The 24,121-nt window shown below is 37.3% G+C and overlaps 5 protein-coding genes across 5 annotated transcripts in view; 1 reads left to right on the top strand and 4 right to left on the bottom strand.

The window, feature by feature from the left end:
- LOC127848261 (tyrosine-protein phosphatase non-receptor type 13-like) overlaps positions 1–5,195 on the top strand; it is a 99,148-nt gene extending 93,953 nt beyond the window's left edge. The window contains 1 exon segment of the mRNA XM_052380618.1: positions 15–5,195. Coding sequence (XP_052236578.1) covers positions 15–74 — 60 coding nt within the window. The 3' untranslated portion in view covers positions 75–5,195.
- LOC127847962 (uncharacterized) lies at positions 4,650–8,871 on the bottom strand. The gene is made up of 3 exons (XM_052380214.1): positions 8,453–8,871; positions 6,622–7,669; positions 4,650–4,727 (listed from the first exon to the last, which is right to left on the bottom strand). Exons 1-3 carry the CDS (start codon positions 8,869–8,871, stop codon positions 4,650–4,652), a joined length of 1,545 nt encoding a protein of 514 aa, XP_052236174.1.
- Positions 8,872–13,314: 4,443 nt separating this feature from the next.
- LOC127847961 (uncharacterized) lies at positions 13,315–16,090 on the bottom strand. Its single transcript, XM_052380213.1, has 4 exons — positions 15,903–16,090; positions 15,253–15,352; positions 14,565–14,882; positions 13,315–14,290 (listed from the first exon to the last, which is right to left on the bottom strand). The coding sequence occupies exons 1-4, from the start codon at positions 16,088–16,090 to the stop codon at positions 13,361–13,363; spliced, it is 1,536 nt and encodes a 511-aa protein (XP_052236173.1). The 3' UTR covers positions 13,315–13,360.
- A 3,220-nt stretch (positions 16,091–19,310) lies between these two features.
- LOC127847105 (protein lin-41-like) lies at positions 19,311–20,366 on the bottom strand. Its single transcript, XM_052378717.1, has 2 exons — positions 19,914–20,366; positions 19,311–19,560 (listed from the first exon to the last, which is right to left on the bottom strand). The coding sequence occupies exons 1-2, from the start codon at positions 20,307–20,309 to the stop codon at positions 19,372–19,374; spliced, it is 585 nt and encodes a 194-aa protein (XP_052234677.1). The 5' UTR covers positions 20,310–20,366; the 3' UTR covers positions 19,311–19,371.
- A 291-nt stretch (positions 20,367–20,657) lies between these two features.
- LOC127847960 (E3 ubiquitin-protein ligase TRIM33-like) lies at positions 20,658–22,293 on the bottom strand. Its single transcript, XM_052380212.1, has 2 exons — positions 21,797–22,293; positions 20,658–21,366 (listed from the first exon to the last, which is right to left on the bottom strand). Exons 1-2 carry the CDS (start codon positions 22,291–22,293, stop codon positions 20,658–20,660), a joined length of 1,206 nt encoding a protein of 401 aa, XP_052236172.1.
- Positions 22,294–24,121: the final 1,828 nt, after the last annotated feature.

Below are 24,121 nucleotides of genomic sequence, written 5' to 3'. Positions count from 1 at the left end.
TTGATGTTTTACAGGACCAGTATGTGTTTTGTTACACTGCCTGTGTGGAAGCCTTGCTGGAGACGCCCATGTAAATGACCTTAACCTTGAGATGGCCCCCAGGGACCCTGTGAACTCACCATGACCTTCAGTGACTTTACCATGACACGAAGTGCCCTGTGACCTTGTCATGTCACTCCTAGAGACTATAGACCCTTACATGATCCAAAGAGATTTACAGTGAGGGATCTTAGTTAGTCAGTCTGGACTTCTAGAGAGTCTGTAACAAGGCCATGACACCAAGAGATGCTGTGACCCCTACCTGTGACCCCTGCATGATGTCTGGCACAGGCCCTATACGAGAACTGGACTGACCTTAGAATATATCTTGTAGATACTATCCTAGAGTAATGCAAGCTCAAATTGAACCTCCGACCATATACTAGATCTTATCAGGATGGGCTGAAAATTATGCAAGTTTAAATTTTAACAAATATATTGCAGTGTTAGACCATAATTCCCTTCTTATTAGCATATTACCATATTGTTTCTACATCTGTACAAACAATGTTATGTTTTAAAGCATGTTTAAGTCAGGCATATAATAGTCTAGCCTTTAGACCTGATAAATTAACCTTGGTTACTTGTTTCATGTTTAACAGCTAAAAGGTATAATCGTTTGAAGGCAGCTTATAACAAAAAAAAATAGACTGCTTTGTAGCAATTGGATTATAATAGGAATCATTTAAGTTTAAAGTTGAGGAATGTTTTCATGTAGAAAGTAGCATAAGAAATTTGATATGTTAGTTGTGTTCTAGCCGGAATTTTAGAGAGTTTTGACATATTTACCTAGAAATGCAATATAGGCCTTGATTGGAAGCTTTGAACAATTCTGGCATATTTAAATAGAAGAAATAATTAAGCTTAGATTGTTTGAATTCATTAATTTCAGTAGTACAGGGATATGCAATCTTGGTATTTTATTTTGCTTCCTTTGGACAAATTCATGATTTAGGCATCATGCATTTTAGACCTTAGGATTCATGGTGAGATACTTGAGTCAATGTGGTTTGCATGTTTGAAATGTAAACCGATTATAAAAATTATAAATTTAGCAGACATTGAGCGACATACAGTTTATGTACAAGATGAAAGCTGCAGTATTTAAAATGTATCAATGCCTAAAATTATTCATAAAATGTATGCATGTTTTCTTACTTATATAGTTCAATTATAAAAGTTCAAACATAAACAAACCTGTATGTTAATTGTACTTAGCTCACCAACCTGTAAGAAACATGCTTTATTTTTACTTTGCTTTTTCCACATGAATATTAAATTTAAAGAATTTTAATGTATGCTAAAGCATAGCTGTGCATTATGATGAAAAGTGTCTCTGAAAACCATGAATGTTTCCTGGGTTTTCCAGTATTTTTTTATATTTTTTATTTTTTATCCAGTAACTTCTAATGTTATAACAAACAGTGTATTTTGTATTGTGGATACATGTGACTGTTCAGGACCATTGACAGTAGTGCGTATCTCATTCTATTGTTATCGTCAAAATAATTGATGAATCATTACCATTTATACTTACACTGGTTTGTTTCATGGTGATATTATTTACTATGCCCCCCTTCGAAGAAGAGGGGGTATATTGCTTTGCACATGTCGGTCGGTCTGTCGGTATGTCGGTCGGTCAGTCGGTCGGTCCACCAGGTGGTTTCCGGATGATAACTCAAGAACGCTTGGGGCTAGGATCATGAAACTTCATAGGTACATTGATCATGACTCGCAGATGACCCCTATTGATTTTGAGGTCACTAGGTCAAAGGTCAAGGTCACGGTGACCTGAAATAGTAAAATGGTTTCCGGATGATAACTCAAGAACGCTTAGGCCTAGGATCATGAAACTTGTTTAATTTTATATTCTCTCATATTCTCTCCAAATCATGGTTTAAAGAGGTAAATTGTTGCATTACCATTTTTACCTACATTTTAGGGGGATATTATTTGTTAAAACATTTTGTGTCAGTTTAATTGTGTGTGCATGTTTTTATTAAGAAAAGCATAGTATAATAAATTCTTAATGCAATAAGTATAAATTGGTTTGCATCTTTTAATATAGACCATTTAAGTTTCAGATTGCAGGCATATTTTCATTTTCATTTACATTTCCATCATTTGAAAAAAGTGCAATCTAATAGGCTTTTCCTATAAAGTTTTCAAGTTTATTTCCCCCATGAGTCTGCTTTTGTTTTGTTTAGTTTGGCTTAGTTCAATAAAGGTTTTAGTTTCATGTTGTAATGCAATTAAAGATTTAGGTGTTATCTTGCAATAGATCATCATATCAAAGCATGGAATTGGTTACACAACTATTTGTGCTTGGATCACACCTGTTGGACCCTTGCACTTTGTTGCTGTTGATTTTGCCAATATGTTAGATTAGAATAAGACATAAGACTAGAAATAAACACACATTTTTAAGACAAATTTTTACCATTTGTAATGATGAATTTTGCAGAAAAATAATCTACACTCCACAACTAAAAACTGCATCATTTTAAATTTTGGTTTACCTTAAAAGTGTTAACTTCCGAGAATGTTCAAAATTGCCTCAAAAATAAAACTGTGTTCATGAAGGCATAACAATGGTTTATAAATACAGCAAATTAAATGACACATTCAGTTTTAATATAAAAGGTAGTTATAATTGCTTATCATACCAAAATTGTTTACAAAATAAAACAAAACAAATAAGCAATGTATATTCACTGTTAAATTTCTTTAAAAAAATGTAACAAAATCATGTTCCTTTTATGTTTAATGTTTTAATATAACTTCACCGACCCTTTAATTTTCCTTCACACCATATAATCTTTGCACTTGTGGTTTGCACACATACTTAAACCTTGGTGCTGTTTGAAACAATGTTTATGCATTTGACTTGATGTAAACCAGTTAGTGTTGGTGCTCTATTAAGGACACAGTTTAGTTTGCTTACAAATTACTTCAAGATATGATGCTTATTTTGTTGTATTTTTGACTCGCAAGTGTCTATAATTTTTGTTGAGAATCGCATCGACATGTATTATATACCTTTTGTTTTTCTGCCACCAAGACATAGTGTATTCCTTATTGAAAAATTAGACACTGTATTCGCTAGTAGCCTTTTCATTTTCCTTATCATACTAGTTACGAAATTAATTTGTTTATTACTTGACAAATGTTCCGCTGGCCTTGGAAGATAATTCGGAAACATGGTTATTTGTTTTGGTATTTAAAGATATGCTGAAAAAAGTATATTGTTAATGGAATATAACACTAGTAAGATGTTGTGAGAACTTGTGTCAGTCTCATTGGTTGTGTCAAGTGGCATCTCACGTGAGGCTTCACACAACCAACCACAGTGCTACACAATCTCAGAACACCAAACCAGCATATTTTATGTGAATTACTATACATTGTTCTAAAAGCAAATGAGTTATCAGGTATGTGTGGAAGATGTTGTCTCTATAAAATGCTCTCTGCTTGAAGATACGGATATTGTCTCAAGTGATCTGACAACATTCTTAGGTGTTTAAAAAAATCATAAAGTGTATATAAATTAAACTTTGCCAGGCACAGAATCACTAAAAGTAGAACTTTGTCATCTTCTGAAGTTTGTTGTAGATCTATGTTTTGTTATCTTTGTTTTCTGTTTGTGCTTGTTTTATTTATTGTAGTTAAGCCATTATTTGTTACTAATTTTTATGAATCCGTCCTTTGTACGTTCAGCTCACCTGAGCACAACATGCTCATAGTGAGCTTTTGTGATTGTGTTTAGTCCTTTGTGTGTCGTCAACATTTCAACATTTACCTTGTGAACACTGTAGAGGCCACATTAATTGTCCAATCTAAAGGAAACTTGGTCAGAGCATACAAGTTTTCCTTATATGGTTATAGTGAAACCTTGAGAACTCACTAGAAGTCACATTTTTTTGTCCAATCATCATGCAACTTGCTCAGAACATTGGCTGTACTGTAATGACATATTGGCCGTTTTAAAATGGCTCCGGTCTATTAAAAAATTGCTGCAGTTTTCATTCTGTGGCTTTAGTGAAACCTTGTGAACACTTTAGAAGTCACATCGTGTTTGCTCAATCAAAATGAAACTTTATCAAACATTTGTATAACGGTATGTCGGCCGCATTTATAAATGGCTCCATTTAAAGAGAACGGTCAAAATACACATTAATAATCATAAAAAAATATCACAAAAGCTGCGTTGTTTGTTAGTTTCTTAAGTTCTTAGGTGAGCAACCTATGTCCTTTTGGACTCTTGTTTTTGTTTAATTTATTGTATTTCTGTTATTAACTATAGTATTTTTAACAATGTCTGTTGAAAATGAGGGTGTACATGCCGAATACATTTTGACTTGATTATATTATGTATTTTTTCCAAAAAGATGTAATTAAAACAAATTATTTTTATTAGTAAAAGAAATAATATTTGCAGAGAAAACAAAATTTGTAAACCTTATTTTTTACTTTTTAAAAAGTGTGCAGTTTTCTCAAATTATTGTATTTGTATGTGCATGTTTGATTAGACAATAAAAATAACATGCACATATATCAGATTTTTCAAAATAGTGCATCCAGATTGTATGTGACTTGTTATACTGGGCCAGTTAAATTGTTGTAGTTTTAGTTCTATACAACTTATAGTTATTGATATAGGTAACATGTCCTGCAAAGTCATCATCTGTCTAGAATCAATAATAAGGACATAGAAATGTGGTTAGTAATTACACAGTCCAGCTTCTGTTTTAAAATAATTGTTGGATTTAGTCATTCAAGATCAAATGAACAGATAACAAACACGGGTGAGAGCATAGTGAATTGCCCTCTTGCTATATTTTAAGTGTTGTTATTTTCTCCGGAATCTTTACTAATTCTCTGCAATTAATATAGTTACCTTTAGTGTGTGTTTTTTTAATTTTTTTTTATTAAAACAGATTATCAGGTATGTTCAATGTATTCAATTTTAACTTTTACTAACGTACACATGTGCATAATACTTTAACTTTCATAACACATTATTCCTTAATCATTCATATTTTTTTACATTTACGTAGACAACATTCCTGTTTGTATTAATCATGTTTTTGTCCATTGAAAACAGTGTAACTCTGTATCTGAATATATTAATTTATTGTAATAAATAATAAAAATCTTGATACGTTATTTTTATACATTCAACTGTCTGAATTTATCTCTATTCATTGGCATCATTTAAAACTTTGCAAAAAAATAATACATGCATAAAATAAACATAAATTTAAAAGAATACATGTACTTTAAATATTAAATATTATTTATTAAATAAGGAGTATTGTACTTTTACATCATTCCATAGATCTACATAATAAACTCAGAGACGTATATAACACACGTCTCTGATAAACTGTACTCTGATAGAAAACGTTAAGCAATACAAAGACTAAGTCCTAGTATCTTGGACTGAAGTGTTTTTATGGGTCACGTATATCTCGAGATTGATAGTGGCCTGTACGTATCTCGATGAGATTAATAATGATATGTACCTCTGATGTGATTATGTGTCGTATTTATGATGAGATTTGTGATGTACGTATCTCTTATCGCATTTATAATGGTTGAAAGGAGATCAAATCTCTGAAATGATTGTACATAATAATAAAATTATGCTGAATAGGACCAGAAACATTTTAGTAACGTCGTCTTTTCATTGCATTATATATTTAAAACATATATCTAATTGATTATTTTTATTGATTGAACATTCGAGAAAAAAAACATCTTTCCTAATGCCAAGGATGAGCATTCCATGTCAGGATTTTTAATATGTCCCTAATTATGTTACTTTTGCCTGCTATTACCCGCCTTTTTTCCAACTATCGTGGATTCGCGCACACTGTTCCGCCTGTTCAGCGAACTCTCGGAGCGATCACGTGATATTGACCGCTCGCGAGTGTTCCCGAGATTTCCCGTCCGTCTGTCAGTGGACATTGCTGTTACTCGACTACTTAATCCGGTCATTTCAGAATCCGTCTGCGAAAAATTGCTAGCGGTAACATCGGACGGTGTCGTCTGTTGTATTGTTTTACGTGACGTCACACTATTTGTCAAAATTGCGTTTTTCCTGATGGAAGTTTTCAAATCTTCCGCGGTTTTTTGGCGGACCAGGTCGATGCTCTCAGGTAAAATAGTAGTTTTATTTCGTTTCCGGTTAATATCTGGGAGTTTCGTTTGTCCATCTTCAGCTACGTTTACTGTAACAGTCCCCTCTGCTACTTCTTTCGCTGCTGGCGTTTTCAATTGATAGACGTAAATAAACCTAGATTTACTGACCGTTACCACAATTCTCATTGAAGCTAGGTCAAACGAAACATCGTGCGGCTTTTTAAGACCATTTTTCTTCGACAATATTGTCCCGATTTTACGCACACCAGATACCTGAATGACCGTGTTGGACTGCCCGTTGCAAACAAGGGCGTTGTCGTTCTTATCCATACAAATACCGCATGGCCAGTAAGAATCTCGGTCGGCAACGACGGAAATGACGTCATTTTCTGGCGTCATTGTGATTAGCCCTCTATGACCGTCGGTCACATGAATTACCTTGCCGTCGCCGCTCAAAGCGATCGCAATCGGACAGGAGAAGATCCTCTGTCCAGCATTGTTTCGCTCAACCGTCCGAATTAGATCACCCGAAATCGAGTACACTATCACCTTCCCTTCCCCTTCGCCCTTGAAACCCCCGCAGACGACAAAAAGCTGCGCGTTGTGGCAGGCGATACCCCGACAGCTTTCTGCTGTTTTGATCGTGTGCTTTAGGGCCATTTTGGGTTGCAGCTGAATTAATTGCACGGTCTTCAGCATCGGCAGTGTCACCGCGGCATCGGTGGGATTTATTACACAGATGTTGCTCGGTGAGCCGTCAACGTTAAGGGCTTCCACGACATTTAATTGCGAGTCGAGCATTTTCACGCACTTGTTGTCCCAATCACACAGCAACAATGTCCCGTTCTTCATAAACTCGCTTCCGAAGATATCACAATCGCGCATATCGTCTGCCGTGTGGACGTTATACTTCCCGACAAGCTCCCCGACGTAAACCCGCTTCTGAAACGAAAACGTCCCGAACATTCTTAGACTTTTCAACCAACCCGAAATTCTGGAATCGGGAATGAACTTAATAGGATCAACAGCCGAGCCACTTTTACTAAATGCAAACACGCGCGCACTCTCCTCGATTTTCTTCTTTGCTCTTTTCATGCTTACAAAGACACCAATTTCGCCTTCAGACCCTGATTTAGCCACTGAAAAAAGTCCCGTTACTGCATCTAGACTAGCCATAATGTCATCGTACACTTTAATGTCGTCTTTAAGTTGCCCCGACCCACGCGCGCACGCCTTCTCTAGCTCATCTAGAGTGTTCTGCTCCAGAGAATCTAGGACTTGCTCCAGCCGTGTCCTCGTTGCTTTTATCTTGTTCACGATCGCAACCTTTTGTTTCTCTATGCCAGTCAGTCCACGTTCGTTGCGTTTCTTCAGTGAGACAAGGTTCTTCTTAGCCTGTTGTATTTCTGCTTTGACCGTTTTAAATTCCTCTGTCTTTGTTACGCCTCTTGCGACCTGTTGCACTAACATCACGTTAATGCAGGTTCTGGAAATGAAATGTACAAGTCTATATAAATGTTTATAAATAACCGGCAACATTCAAGTGAGTGTCCTCTTTCTAATTAAATCCCTGTATAGTCTAGCCATTACTTTATTATATTATCATATACTGTAAGCAATTATACATCGCCAAAATTAATATGACATTGAAAACAATGTGTACCACCGTGAAATACTAAACACGGGAATTGAATAATTTTACTCGTGAGACACTTGCATGAAAAAAACGGGTACCTGATCTATACTAAAAACATTACAAACTCGCAAAGTATGCATAGATAGTGGAACAGTTCCACTCTCTAATTCTAAATCGGATTCTAAGCATTTCGCATTTGCTATGTTTTCAGAGCGTGCATTTTTTAATGACGCTTTTCAATATCGCGGTTCTGCCTTGAGCTTTTTTTAACATATAAACACTGGTGCATTTATGTTTCTTTAAATTGAAAATTAATACCACAATCGTTGAATTATGATATGTCACGGTTTATGGTTCAATAGGAGCTGTTCCACAATCAACCCGATACTAGTAACATCACTAGTGACGATATTATAATCCAACTTCCATGCAGGCATAGCCGTGGGAATCTTTCGTGTACAAACAATTGTCATAACAACAAAATTCGAAGACGAAATACCAAATTTTACATAAAAGCTGTTTAAGAGATACTACCACATAAAATGTTTGAATGTGTGAAGAAATGAAAATAAAGATAAATTTATATAGATTCTGACGAGTGACGGCTTATGGTATTGCTCAGCAAAGCCAGACCTGTGATTGACGGCTATACACGCTCCGCAGCGCACTTCGTCGTGGTCGGCGCAGTACATGTCGGCGGACTTGCCCGGATGGCTTGGGCACTCCAGAGGGGAGTCCCTCGGGGGCGACGCATCATCGGGGTTCCGCCGGGCATCCTTTCCCAGGACCTTGTGGTCCTTCATTGCGGGAAATTTCAGATGCTGCTTGACGCAGCTTGCGCAAAGATTCTCCGCGCAGTCAGTACAGTAGTTCGTTGCCTCTACGTTGTTCTTCTCGCGTGCGCACGCCATGCACGCAAACTCGAACACCGTCGGCACCTTGCCTTTCCCGCCGGTTTTGCTGGACGCGGCGGTCCCCTTTGAGCGAATGGACCGGACACTTGCCCCAGTGCCGTTTGATCGGACGCTCATTGCAGATCGCACGCGACTCATTTTGTTGCAGTTTTCTTGGAACAAAATTTACCGCGCATGCGAAACCTCTGTTTCGACTTGTGCTTTTACCGTTCTGTGAATTATTCCGTCCACTTCCGTAAATTAAGCGATCGAAATTTAGCGGGCATTAGACACAATTAGTAAATAGTACAAGTTTTCCGTTTTACTTTAAGTTATTGCATTCTATGTACATTAACACTAAACACGTCCTACTTAACGCACATGTTTGACAGTTCATGCATTTGACAGTGCAGTCGCTTTTTTTGTCCCTGATTTGTAATGCGTGTATATTAATTCCGTTTAAAAGTAACAATGGGAATACCTTAGTTATAAAAAAGAAATATGATTAACTTTCCTTTATACATTTTGTTTCAATATGTAACTGATTAAGTTATAGTGCGTGTAAAGTTTCAGCCTAGGTTTATTTCACACTCACCGTGCCATGCTCTGTTTTGACGGCAACCAACCTTCAAAGCGACCAACCAACCATGGTTTCACTGTCTTCATGTTTTTCTCACCTACAAAGCTAAAGACCGCGTCTAGCCGTGTAGTATACAATTGTTTCGCTAATTTGAATGAAAGCCAATGCCTTAACAATGACCCAGTGATTGAAATACGGTACGCCTCTTTGTTGTTTCAAGGTAAGACAGCTCTAGTAGAACACCGTGGTCTACATTTCGCTGAGTTAAAGGGAGTGTCCTATGAGATAAAAATTAAATGTATCTCGTACTAGTTAAACTGGGGTTCATGCATGTGCGTAAAGTGTCTTCTCAGATTCAACACTTTCTTTTATAGAATTTTTCGTTTAGAGGAAATGTCTTCTCAACAATAATCCGGTATAAGGCGGACAGCGTCGTCCCTGATTAGCCTGTGCGGACTGCACATGCTACTCTGGGAAGACATTTAATGAACATGCATTATGCCCAGTTTTCCCATGGCAAGGCTCATATCATAAGTGACCCTTCTGCAAAAGCTTGTCGGTGTTAACTTAAGGAAATATCTTAAATGCATAATACTCATTATGTCTAAAGCTGTTTTGTGTTTGTGGCTGTTGTGCCATTTAAATGTTTAATTTATTAATGTTTATTCTCGTGCTATTAATGAAGGAAACTGGTTTGAAGTGTGCTGTGTACTCACAGGCACCTGTGTGATAAATGGTGGAAACTGGCGTGAGGTGTGGTTTGTACTCACGTGTTCTCGCGTGATCAGTGATGGGAACTGGTGTGAGGTGGGGTTTGTACTCAATGGTTACCTTGTTATGAATTCTCGAGGCTTGTTTTAGGCATATTTTTTTTCTAAATGGTTCCCGAGTAAAAATTGGTGGAATCTTGTGTGAGATGTGGTTTGTACTCATAGGTTACCGCGTGGTTAATGGTGGAGGTTCGTGTGAGGCATGGGTTGTGCAAACTGGTTCCAGTAGGGTTAATGGTGGAATCTATTTAGGTTAGTGTTATACTCACTGGTTTATAATACCGTGTAATTAATGATAGAGGCCTATGTGGGATATAATTTTTGTACAGTGTGATTAATAGTGGAAACTGTTACGAGCCATGATTGGCATTCACGGATAGACAATGTGATTATGGCGTAGTGGAGTCAGGGCTGTTGTGAGGTATATATATTAAATTATTTATTAATTTGCGTGAGATGCAAAAAAAGTATTTTTCCACATGTTGAATTTAAACATTTTATTTATTTTGCTTCGAAACATCAGGTCTTAAGACCTATGAACTGTCCATCGTGCAATCCAATTAAACTTTAACGTTATTTTATTCGTGGATTAACATGTTTATGAGTGGAATATATAGTTTTAGACAATGACTTGAAATTGGTTACTAATTTTAATTGAGTGACTGATTTATTATGGTTTGTGTATATCCATTCACTGTTTTTCTGCTCCTCGAAATTGCGGAGCTTTCCAGACATATCAGTAAGAAAAAAGATTAGCGTTTATTTCGTATCAATATTCGCTTTATATATCGACTTTACTCGCTACAAATTTTCTTAGCGGGAGCTGTAATTTTGTGATTCCCTTAAGAAATTTCGTAGCGAGTCAAGTCGAGAAAACTGCAGAGAAAACTTATGTATGACCTAAAAATGCGCATACAGTAAACTGTGTCAATCGTAAACAATCAGGCACTTGTGTTTAAAAATTCTTCACTACTTTTGTATATTTCATCTGCAGGATATATACTGAGGTTAAATAGACATCATCAGATCATCACAATTGTTGTGTCGTATATGTATAGTAAATTTACAAACCTTTCAAAAGTTTGGATGAAAACATCGAACAGCCGCCATTTAGAACACCAGCAAATATTATTCTTACTTACGCCACACTATAGGTACTTACGTACGATCGACCACGTCATTATTGTATTCCAAAAATGTTGTGATAACAGAAAATTGATTACGAATACAATACAATAAAATAACCAAACGCATCTTAATTTTGTTGATAGGGCATGAACTGAAATCGCTTTTAAATAAAAAGTCCGTTTTTTCAATCTGAAATGTATTTGCTTGGGGTAACAATATTTCGAAATATGAAATTTTGATTAATTAATTAGTCATTGTTATTGTGATGACAACAGTAAGTACCAAATGTCAAAAATATTAAGCAATTTATGCCTAGTGGACTCTCCCATCCTTCTAAATTGGATCAATTTATTTCCAAAATTAGGGATGCCTAGTATAATTGTTTCTTTATTTAGAATATTTCTCACAGAAATTCCTCCAAGCAAACAGCGCAGACCCTGATGAGACGCCGCATCATGCAGCGTCTCATCTGGGTCAACGCTGTTTGCCAAGGCCTTGTTTCTTGACGCTAGGCATACATGTAAATGGGTTAAAGGAGACAAAATTGAGGCTATACATTATTTTAGGAGATAAAAACATACATTTTTTTTTCAAATAAAATTCGCAAAACAGTGTGGTTTTTTTCCTATTCAAGTATCCATATACTCTCAAAACAGCATCTGACAAAACAGCATCTGGCAGAGTTATATTATATCAAAATTTATATGGTCGAGAAAGTAGGAGATGCATGGCAAAAAATCGAGTTGCGTAGATAAAGTTATGTCAAAAACTAATACTGATAAATAGTCGTTGCTCGACGATTCGCGTCAGGCGTATTCACTTACAAACATTCACAAAAATAACCGGATCGGTCAATATATATTGCACGCAACTCAGAGTGAAATCCGTTCAGTATTCAACGGTTTGTAAAGCGGATGTAGTTAGGTGTTACGTAGAGTAAATATCCGTTACGTTCTAAGTGACATTGGGAAAAGCCGAATGCGAAGTATTCATGCGAGTCTTTTTTACAACTTGTGATTTGATTTATCTTTTATGTACTTGTGGCGAATTCAAAAAAAATTGTTGCTTTCAGCAGTAGTTCAATTTGTTTGTATCGTGAGGAGGTATATTATAGAAAAAAACGGAAACCCGATATGCTGTAAGAAGTTGGATGTGCTAGGAGAAGTTACCGATAGGTTTCGATGAATTTCGGTAGGGTAAGTAAATCCAGTTCTATAATTGTTTAAAGGCATTTTTGAGTAAAAATATATTTTGATGTATGCAAAGGAGGTAGTACCATGTATGTTAGAAAAATCCTGGTTATTAATATTCAGGATTTATTGAAATATGGCTATTTAAAGTCGACGATGCCGGGATTTGTCCCATATTTAGCACTTTTTTTACAAATTTCTTTAAAGGTATGCCAGTGAAAAAGTTTTTGCACCGACAATTATATTAAACAATATCCCCGAGTAACACATCCGCCAGGGTTTCTTAAAAAAAATTCGTATTGATGGAAAAATTCGACTTTACATTCAACATGTTGATGAAAAAATGATATGACATGGTGCTGTACAAAGATGTCGAGATATGACATGAGTGCAGTTCAATTATAAACTTAAAAGCTCACTATTACAGCTGATTTATGCCCACTCTGATGCATTGTAGATAATTTTCATTGAACTTTGAGGTTTTATTATTATATCCGTTCTGAAGCTAAGTTAATTTCCAGCTTATTTGTATCTTTTTTTATTGTTTGAAAATCATTGTAAATGTAAAGCAATTGATTCATACAGGTAGAATATACGTCTATAATTCATACGTATATATATAATATACGTATATAATTAAAAATGCCTTTAAACAATTATAGAACTGGATTTTCTTACCCTACCGAAATTCATAGAAATCTATCGGCAACTTCTCCTAGCAGATCCAACTGCTCACAGCATATCGGGTTTCCGGGAGTGATAAAGGAAGTATCTCATAAATGAAGTGATATGGGCTCGTCGAATACAACGTCACACGTGTGCGATACAACCTATCGGAGCAATGCAGTCATATAATGCCCTATATGCAAGTATAAAAAGGGGACTGCGAGAATAAGATTTTATTCGATAGTGCGAAAAATAAATACACCGCAAAAATAATAATTAAACAGCCCGGCAAGAGTCCCTACCCTCGGACAGTGTTACAGAGGGGTAAAAACCTTGATGTAATCGTTCTTGTCCGTAGTGACGATTAGCTTCGAGCCGACGGGAAAGAAGCATATGGCCATGGGATCCTTTATGCCGTCGACGCCCTGGAGCGCCACGCCGATCTTGGAATTGTCCCGGATCTGCACTACGTTATTGGAGCTACTTCCGCAAACGAACAACTGGTCGCTGTTGTCTGCGGAGATTCCCCAGGGCCACTTCAGGGCGGCGTCTTGGAACGGTGGCAGCACCTCACCTGACTTCTTGAGCGTTATGATTCCCTTTTCACCGTCCGTCACGTAGATCTTGCTGCCGTCGTTAGAAATGGCCATCCGCATGGGGATCGAGAAAATCGGCTCATTCAGGTGGTCATGCTCGATTGCCCGGATGAGCTTTCCCGTGGTGTTGTATACGCGCAGGTGTCCTTTGACCTCGTGTTCGAGACCGCCGCAGATCACGTAGAGCTCCCCAGCCCAGTACTCCATACCCCGGCACTCCACTCCGATGTCGTATTTCTTACCCAGAGACAACTTAGGATCAATCTTAACCAGCTGAAGGGATTTCTCGTCTGGTAGACTGACCATGGCCTCGTTTGTCGAGACGTGGCAGACATCATTTGGGCCCGACTCCAAATTTAGACAGTCCGTTACCGCGAAAAACTTGTCGAGGAGTTTGAGCCGCTTGTTGCTCCAGTCAGTCATTAGGATTCGCTCGTCAGTGATGACAGACGCTCCGTTGATTACGCAGGTCGTGACTTCATCGTCCATTCTGACGGGAATCTCGTTCAGACGATACTTGTAGATGAAATGACCAAGATGACGGTTCTTCATTTTGTACAGCCAGTCCTCGATTTCTGGTTCTATAACAAACCGGATGCGTTCCCCCACAGTTCCGCGTTCTAGCAATCCGAAGTAGTTCGACGCCATCTTGAAACATAAACGAAAATAAATGGAAAATATAAATTGTCATTATTGGACAATAAAGTAAAATAAAAGGTTTAATTCGATTCGAGAAGATTTGCCCATGTGTAATCTTTAATCTTGTCCCGTCAGGTATATTATATACAAGTTGATGTAACATTATGATTAGCCTTCGAATGTATTGCATTACACCTAAAAAACGTTTGTTACATGTTACTCCAGCTGTAACATGAAACCAGTATTTTGTTATGCCCAAGTATACCCTTAGCTATGACCTTACTTTCATTTTCTCCTGGGCGCGGTGCATGTACACAAAGATGTCCGGTTCCAAGTTCGAGGGGCTTAGCGGCTTGTTAAGTTCCCGATCCACCTGGCTGAGCGCCTTCAGAACCGCCTCGCAGCGCAGCACGTCCTCGCTGATCTGAACGGAGTTCCGGGTGTAAATCTCCTTCAGCTGCACCATGGCGCCGCGTTCTAGTTGCTCCAGGACGTCATTGATGCGCATGCGCAGGGACTTGATGGTTTCTAGTGTTGCGTCGCTCTGTTTGGCTATGTTGTCCATGTTGCGCTCGACTCGCTGTTTAAGCTGCGCGTATTCCTTTAAAAAATGATCATCATCATCATCTCATCATCATTATAATCATCATCATATTTTTATTTTCCTAAGTTTTTTTATTTAGTTAACATATTAATAAGTTATCCTGAAATTAAATCACGGTCATCTTACGGTTTATTTAATGATGCTCTAAAACTGCTATCACTTGGAATACCTTGACATGTACCCGAATTTTTACTGTTTGAACCAGAGTCCCAGTTTCGACTTCTGTTTTTGCTGGAAATTTATCACATTTAAATCAATAATTATGTCAAAAAGACAACAATTAAAAATGTCCGTTTTCCATTCCAATTGCTTGGACGAATGTGATTTTTTACATCAATAAATGTGACAAACATGACATCAGTATCACCTTGATGGTTTTGATGACTCCTGAGCGCGTGTCTTTGAGTTCTTTCGACTTCATGATGGGCTTGGCGGCCTCCGAAATGAACACGACATTGGAACAGGTCCTGTGGGCATACAAGAGACCACAACATTTAAAAAGTACTGTAAGAGTTAGAGTCATATTAAAGCGCTCTGATTCCATTGTCTGAAATATTCTTTTATATTGGGCTTTCGTAAATTCCATCAAACCTATTCGTCTGTCATTCGATGCTGGCTGAACAAATATTTTTATGTTGATCAATGTGCCCTTGATCTTAGCCATGTTATGGCCGAAGCATGAAATGTTATGTTCATGTGGCATTTCTTCATTTCTCAAGCTCTTCTGTTGAAAATCGAAACAATTTCGTTAGCACGCGCATCGATCCACATGTTCATGGATTATGTTCCTTTGATTTTAGCTTAAGCTGTGTCTGTTATTCCTGTGACAAAGTGGTGCGGAAGTATTTAAGTCACTTTTGAGATAAAGCCTAAATCATGCTTGCTTACTGTAGAACACTTACTAGTCTCAAATTCTGACTATTTGTGTTAGATTGTGAGTCTCTCAACCTTCTTACTTGCGTTAGAATATTACTCCCTAACCCTACTGAGAAAATAATATTTCCTAAGGCTGCCTACTTGTGGTAGATGGCCATACAGCCCCCGCACCAGATCTCATCATGCTCGCTACAGTACATGTCCACCATCTTGCCCGGGTGGTTCTGGCACTCGAGAAGATTCTCCTCCTCCTCCACGTCACGATCCAGGTGTCGCCGCGCTGACTTGCTCAGAACCTGCAACACGTGGCACGTGATAAATCTGCACATCGTAACACAGCACGTGACACATCAAAGTAATTGCTACTTGCAACACGTTACACATGAATGACACATAATAACTGTAAACGATGTTACATAATTGCAACATAATGCACATCTACAACACGTGGCATGTTTACAACACTTGACAAATGTCTAACACATGGCATACAAAAAATCGTAAGAAGTCTCCAGCACAGTATGTACATGTGTATTTAACTATGACAAATCTGCAATATGAATCATTATGCAAAATAACATAACCACGTTTCTAAAGCATACGACGCCTCTTCACCACCTGGCATATCTTCAAAGCGTGACACATCTGAAACGCATGGCAAGGATACAAAACACCTGTGTCATATTTATAAAGCACATCTTAAACAAGAGTTATATCTACAACACATAGGTTATGTATAATCACATGACACTTCTAAAACACGTGACACACATACAATGTGTGACATATCTTCCGCACATAACACAATTACAACACATAGCACATCTACAACACCTGAAACATCGCCACAACGTGACACATCTGAAACGCCTATTTCACTTATTCAGCATATGATAAAAAGTTCCTCTTTATAAATGTCAGCCTTAAGTCCAATTTCCGGACACTCATTAATTTCCCACCTTGTGTCCGCGCAAAGTTGGGAACTTCCGGTGCTGGCCGACACACTGTGGACAAAGGTTGGCGTTGCAGTCGGCGCAGAAGTTGGAGGCTTCCACCCGCGTCCCCTCCCGCTCGCAGGTCGTGCACAGGAACTCTCCCTCGAATGCTTCCTTGATGTTTGCCGGCTTAAGATCGGGTTTAGGAGAGGGAGATATGAAATTAAGTAGGGTGGGTTGGTACAACGAAATAGAGCATTTTAATGCATGAACAATATGGGTTTTTTTCTGAATCGAGTGCCGATAAGAGTGCAGCTAGTACGAGCAGACTAAGAAGAAGACGTTTCAATGAACCGAACATGGTCATTAGGTGTACAAATTTGTTTGTGGTCACTAAGACCGACCCTAATCATCGAATCAGGAGCTATACAATGTCTCGTGGTTTTAATAAAAGACATGGTATCTCGTGACCATGTATGCGCGTATGCGCAGGCTTGTCAGGTGCTACACAGGCCGCAAATGACATATGACCCATTTTCGCATGACTCGGGTCAGATGATAGCCCATTCCATTCTTCACATGACGATTTGAGGATTTCAGTGAAAGATTTATTTTTAAATTGTTGATTATGCATGCATTTATGCACCGATCGTTCAATTAATTCACGTTGTAATAACCCATGTTTTTGTAATTTACTTTTTAATTCCATGGCGTCGTTTGTATTAAGTTTCAATGCATGTTTCAAAAACAACAAAACAGAAAATAAAAAAAGCACAAAATATTACTTAAGCGTGTTTTATAGGTAACGTGCAATTACCTACCTTAATGTTGGCATCTTTAACGCTGACTGTGTCCTTTTCTTTCGTTTCTTTCTTACCCTTCCCCGTGTTGAAATGCACGTGGGCGCTCATGTAGAAAGTTCCAGTGTTTTGTAGCGTAAAAAAATTATTAAATTTGATCACGTAAGCATTAATAAGCTTCTAATAATAACATTTTTATGTTAGCATGTTTGAGTTATTTATGTATGTATTTATTTATTATCAAGTTTCCGATTGCAATATCCTATATTTATAAGCATATAACCTTGTATAAAGTCATATTTTCATTTAAATATTAAAGGGTTTACAATTTCCAATTTTGTTATGTGATACGTTTAAGGGTGTGTTCATAGACTTGTGAAAGTCCTCTTCGCAATTTGAAAGGGTAATCTCGTTGTTGTCTTGTTACCTAGCTTGACGATTAAAATATTTGTAAGAGACTGCACCAATCACTTCTTTCACGTCTTTTGCGTTTTTTTATCGCAAACTTATATCTGCAATGTAATCACTATTTTAAATGTACATGTTTATGATTTAGATTTGCCTCATCTAGTGACTACCTTTAACTACTTATGTCCTGTCATGTTAACACTTGTATCAACTTACGCTTCTTTGTTTATTAAGGATCGATTTCTAATTAACCCTGTTTTCCAAAACAATGCGCTTTCAATATCTATTACGTTTACTGGTATATTAAAACGAACAGTTAAAGAAACTTGTTCATATAGTTTCCAAGTTCGTATTAAAGAGACATTTTCATGTAATTTTCCTTTTTATTAAATCTTACAGGGTCCTATTTAAGTGAACTGTAGTTTCCGCCGTTTTGATGATATAATGGCTTGTGTATAGTAGTTTCCCATTTGATGTAAAAGTGAGTTGTTCAATATAGTTTCCCATTTTATGTTAAATTTGCATTTTCATGTAGTTTCTGATTTAGACGTTAGAATGACTTGTTCTAAATAGTTTCCTATTTATGTTGAAGGGACGTTTAATAGTGTCCCATTTTGTGTTTAAGTGACATGTCCATTATAGTTTTCCATTTGATGTTTAAATAACATTTGCATGATACTTTTCTATTTGAATTGTAAATGACGTGTTCATTATAGTTTCGTATTTGATGTTAAAGTGACTATTTCATTATAGTTTCCCTTGGATGTTAAAGTGGCTTGGCCATTATAGTTTTCCATTTGTTGTTAAACTAACTTGGTCATTTTAGTTTCTGATTTGATTTTAAAATAACTTGTTCATGATGCTTTCCTATTATATGTTTAAGTAACTAGTTCACTATACTTTATTTTTTATATTAGAGCGACTTGGCCATTTTAGTTTTCCATTTAATGTTAAAGCGACTTGGTCATAATACTTTCCCATTTGATGTTAAAACGACTTTTCATTATAGTATCCTATTTGATGTTAAAGTATCTTGGTCATTATAGTTTCCCATTACATGTTAAAGTGATTTGTTTATTATAGTTTATTTATCATATGACAAATATACAGTCAAATAAATAATTGATATAAGCCAAATAGTTTATTTAACAATTATCAATCATACTAAAATATATAGGCATTACTGACATAGTCCTATGCAAACAGATAAAAATACCGCATCAATCCAAGGCAAACAAGTAACATGAACCTGTATATGTGACTTCAAGCTTCTCAAAATAATTTTTGACGATGCGAAAATAAAAACTTGTACAGTTAAGTGAAAAAAGCGTTTGAACGAGAAAACAAATATTTTATTTCAAAGCATCAACAAGATCTCTTTATTGTCAAAGTGTAGAGCCCAATACTTTTCCTTTTTTACATCGTTTTACGATGTTACGAAGATTAATATCTTAGATCTAAACATGGCTATTTTAGGCTATAAATTCTTATAAAGTTCGTGTTCTTGCACGTGACGAGTATCCTCTGACTGTTGACGTCATAGCAGACGCTCTTGGGATTCCGTAGACCATCCGCTTCCGACACTATCTCCCCTAGCAACACAAAGTTCCGACCGAGCTGCACGATGTTGTGCGATCCGAACCCGCACACCAGAACCTAAATATAATGATGTTTATAATGAAAATAGAATCTTTGTGAAGATGGTGGTTGTCCTGGTGGTGTTGATGATGTTTATGATGATAATTATGATAATTAGGAGGATGAGGACACACTCAATGACAAAAAATATCGACGACTCTATTAAACTGTGAGTGTAACAAAATCATCTATAATAGTTGTGATGAATATAAAATATTTTGAAGTTTTTGTCATCTATCGATAAACAATCATGACGACAACACATCAAAACCCACAAAATAATCACAGTTCCAACTGTTTGATTTACCACACAAATGTCAGACTAAATTTCAATCGGAATATATATATTGTATAATTCAAATTTATTATACCTGGTCATTGTTCACTACCACCACGCCATTGGGATACTTCAAAGTCGCGTCGCTGTAATGCGAGATAACCTTGCCCGTATCGTCCATTGACATGACACCCTTATCCTCGTCGGTCACTATCACGTTACCGATACTGTTCAGAGAAACGTATAGTGGTCTCTGAAATAGGACGTCGCCGTTCGCGTCCGTTACTATCGATCGAATGAACGTCCCATCAAGCGTGTAGATCGTCAACTGATTGTCCGAACCTTCTCGAGACGCGCCGCACACTACGTAAACGTTCCCGTTGAAGTAGGCGACGTCCTTACAGAAGTCCTTCGTCTTTATCGACCGCACGACCCGCATCTTGTGCCTGTCGTCGATCTCGAAGACTTGGATCGATTTCTTGTTAGTCATGGAAACCAGTCCTTCGTTTTGATTCACGCAGCAGACGCTGTATGGACATCCGGAAAGCTTTAGATGATCCAAAACCTAAAAGGGAAAGATATATTGATCTACATAGATTTTGGTTCGAAAAATAATTGCACAACAGTATTAACAGCAACCATTTGGATTGAACACCAAGAAAGGAAAACAACAAAACGGTTTATTAAATAAATATAAATACCGGATGTTTATCACAATTACATGCCATGGATGACAAACCAATGAGTCAGAGAAGACTTTTATGACAAATACATGGCAGTTAACTATTACATTCAACAATATAATTTATGAATAAACAGTTCTCAAAAGCTTCGAGCCTTAACGTGCCTTGAACGACTGGTTGAGAAGTTTGACCTTTTTGTTCTCCCAGTCGGCTAGAATTGCTTTCCCATCTGGCAGGAAAGCCGAGCCGAGAATCTGACATTCGCTGACGTCATTCGCAAGGTGAACGTCAAACTGCGCGACCAGGGTTGCCGTCAGGAGGCGCTGCTCCGATGCGAAGCTCCCCAGCGACGGCAGGCTCTTTACGAGGTCGGTAATTCGGGGATCCGGAAGGAACTGGATCTGTTCTGTGCCCTTCATTTCATGCAGTGTCGCGATTGTATTTTTTGCTTTTAACGCCGTGCTTTTCCCTTGGCGCATGGTGATGAACCTTTGGCTATCATCCATGACCGTTGCCGGTGACAGTTCTGACGTTATTCGTGCAAGCGTCGCAATAATCTCGTTGCATGTGTCTATATCGTGTTGGATTCTGGCGTTGTATTCTCTGAACTGGTTTTGTAATACCTCCAACGTTTTCTCTTCGAGTTTGTCGAGGCATTTGTTGATTTGCTTACGTATGTACTTAACTCTATGCACAGCATCGTCTTTTTCTTTCGACAACCGGATGTTGTCTTCGTTTCTGCGCACGCGCGATGTGGCCAGTTCAACGCGTAGGGTTTCCATGGTAACTATGACGTCTTTGTACTCTTCGGTTTGTGCAATGTCCTTCGCTGCCACAGGGAGGTACGTAACCTTCTTGCACTTTCTGATATAAAACGCGGCATGTATAAGATGTATGGTATATGTCATCAAAGTATATTAAAGCTAGCAAACTTAAATTGTCTTATTGTCGTTAACTGGCAAAATTAATGTACAATAGTGTCATAATCTAGGATTAACATAATAACATACACGTATACTTGAAAAAATAAAACGACACTCGTAGCATTCGAACGTACATTTTAAATATGTGTTTAAATTATTTAAATAATAGCGAACATTTTATGTAATACATCAAGCTTCACAATATGTTCTTAATTGCGGAGGCGTAGTGAATGTGGCGTCCTGTATTCTATAGATCTTCTCTTATGACGACAAGTATCGGATTTTATAAGTAAACACACTCGCTACACTAAATATATTTAAACTTATGTGTTCTGATAAAATACGCTATAAACGTCACTAGACGTACGCACCTGTGGTTAATCGCGATGCACGCCGCGCAGTTTACGACGTCGTGATCAAAGCAGTACATGTCCAGTGCCTTCCCGTCATGTTTCTCACACGTCGTCATCGCAACCGTCTTCACGGCAGTCGCCCCGCCCCTCGGCTTGATCACGTGATCTTTCATCAGCGGGAACTTTCGATGCTGCTGCACGCACGTGGCGCACAGGTTCTCCGAGCACTCTTCGCAGAAATGCGTCGCCTCAACGTGTCTTGCCTCCCGTTGACACGCGCCGCAGAGCTCTAGCGGAAGCTTTTCTTCTTCTGGTATGGCTGTCTGCTCGAAGATACCGCCGCCATCTTTTTTCGGTTTGGCGCCGTTTCCGACGGAAGAAACTGAAGACTTCCGGCGACGTCTCTTTACTTTTGACGTCTGAGACTTTTGAGTCGACGGACGGCTATTTGACGAAATCGACGTCTTGCCACTTGCGTCGCTCTTGACGCTCTTAATCGAAACGTTATCCGCCATATTGGATATAATAATTAAAGTATTTACCGACTGTTTTCTCAATCCACCTTTAATTTGGTTTATCTCGCTCTGATTTCGTTCAAGTACTAGTATTACGTTTAAATTATGTTCTTTGTGCATATATCAAATTTCTCACAGAAAAGAAAGCAATCGAACCTGAAATGGCCTTTTAATGCCATAAAACACATTATGTATTTTACTGCTAATTAATTACGAACTTGCTGGGTTTTGATTTTGTTCTTCGATGATTATTCCTATTAAACATCCAAAGTTTGTTTTGTTTTATGAACACGATACACTTTTCGAAGATCAATCATATTTAGAATACAAGATAAGTTTTGAATATTTAAGGATAATTTATTTTGCGGCTTAAAGCACATAAACCACGAGCCTTAAGCTTTACGAATTTTAAACTAGGGTTATAGTATGGGGTCATTTTAATATAGGGAATAAATGTATCAACATTGAATGAAATCCGCAAAGCCAAACTTAAAAACAAGGTTACGAAACAAGTTAAACCATCCTGTGTCTACGCTCAAAATGGCCCTTAATTTGCATTAAAACTTAAAACAGTTGTTTTAAGGTAAAATCCCTCAAACAATTTATCAGAAACTAGCTGATAAACTTTAACCTCCCATTCAGTGAGTAGATCTACATTTCTATTTAAAATGTAATTTGCTCCTGATATTGACAAATTTCAAACTACAGTTACCAAACTTTCAATAATGGATCATTTAAATATGCGGAATACATGCAAAGTTATTGCTAAATTATTGCAGGTATAATTGACAATGGACTCGACGTCTTGACGACAAACCTCAAGATGGTTCATATAAATATTAATATTATACTTGAAACATTGGCTGTGGTACAATTTAAAACCGATTTGCCGCGTTTTCATACAAAAGATACACATTTAATAACGTGGTTTATAACACTGCGTTCTACAGAAGGTAGTAAAACGTTCTTTTGCGCGTAATTAATACCAGCCTTGATAAAAAAGCAATGTAAAATTTTATTTTTACAAGTAGCTCGTCATAATATAAATATCTTCCATAACGTTCGGAAAATCGTCCATAACGTTCGGAAAAACAAATGTAATATTAAAGGGATCTTTTCACGCTTTGGTAAATTGACAAAATTGAAAAAAGTTGTTTCAGATTCGCAAATTTTCGTTTTAGTTATGATATTTGTGAGGAAACCGTAATACTGAACATTTACCATGGTCTTATATAGCCATTATATGCATCTTTTGACGATTTTAAAACCTAAAAATTATAAAGCGTTGCAACGCGAAACGATTGAATAATTTGGAGAGTTCTGTTTTTGTCGTTAAATTTTGTGAAACTACGAAGATTGCTTATATAGCGTATAAAATACGTCAAGTATGTATACTCGGCGGAATAGCTCAGTAGGCTAGAGCGTTTTTACTTCAGGATTCTGGCAGGACTCCAGGGGTCACAAGTTCGAAACCTCGTCCGGGCAATGTTTTTTTCCTTTATTTAATTTTATTCTTGATTTTTTACTGGAGCTTTTACGATCCAATGTTTACATTTATCGATATAAAGCATTTAATTAATAAGTTGAAAAATGCCAAAATCTGTGAAAAGGCCCCTTTAACGGGAAAAACAACATATCGTATAATCATGCGATATAGGCCTGTTTTCAATTGCACGTGTCTATTAGCAAGTTTGACGTCACAACAGACGACGTCATTGACGTTACTGTCGTTAGAAACGCGCAGAGCGATAGAAGCGGACAGACGCATTTAAAGATTGAGCAATATTTAAAAACAAATATGTACGATAAAGCTCACAATCAAGGTACA

This window comes from Dreissena polymorpha, chromosome 10 (genome assembly GCF_020536995.1).
Source record: "Dreissena polymorpha isolate Duluth1 chromosome 10, UMN_Dpol_1.0, whole genome shotgun sequence".
NCBI lineage: Eukaryota > Metazoa > Mollusca > Bivalvia > Myida > Dreissenidae > Dreissena > Dreissena polymorpha.
Note: the sequence above shows the minus strand (reverse complement) of the source record. Positions and strands in the feature narration are given on the sequence as shown.

Coding starts and splice junctions, on each gene's coding strand:
- LOC127847961 (XM_052380213.1), bottom strand. CDS start 16,090: ATGTGCAGATTTATCACGTGCCACGTGTTGCAGGTTCTGAGCAAGTCA. Junction 15,353..15,902: donor TGTATGGCCATCTACCACAA/GTAGGCAGCCTT, acceptor GTATGCCCACAG/GACCTGTTCCAATGTCGTGT. Junction 14,883..15,252: donor GAGTCATCAAAACCATCAAG/GTGATACTGATG, acceptor CATTTTTTAAAG/GAATACGCGCAGCTTAAACA.
- LOC127847105 (XM_052378717.1), bottom strand. CDS start 20,309: ATGACTAACAAGAAATCGATCCAAGTCTTCGAGATCGACGACAGGCAC. Junction 19,561..19,913: donor TGGTAGTGAACAATGACCAG/GTATAATAAATT, acceptor CATTATATTTAG/GTTCTGGTGTGCGGGTTCGG.
- LOC127847960 (XM_052380212.1), bottom strand. CDS start 22,293: ATGGCGGATAACGTTTCGATTAAGAGCGTCAAGAGCGACGCAAGTGGC. Junction 21,367..21,796: donor TGCATCGCGATTAACCACAG/GTGCGTACGTCT, acceptor GTTTTATATCAG/AAAGTGCAAGAAGGTTACGT.
- LOC127847962 (XM_052380214.1), bottom strand. CDS start 8,871: ATGAGTCGCGTGCGATCTGCAATGAGCGTCCGATCAAACGGCACTGGG. Junction 7,670..8,452: donor TGTATAGCCGTCAATCACAG/GTCTGGCTTTGC, acceptor TTTCATTTCCAG/AACCTGCATTAACGTGATGT. Junction 4,728..6,621: donor CTTTGAGCGGCGACGGCAAG/GTAATTCATGTG, acceptor TATTGATTCTAG/ACAGATGATGACTTTGCAGG.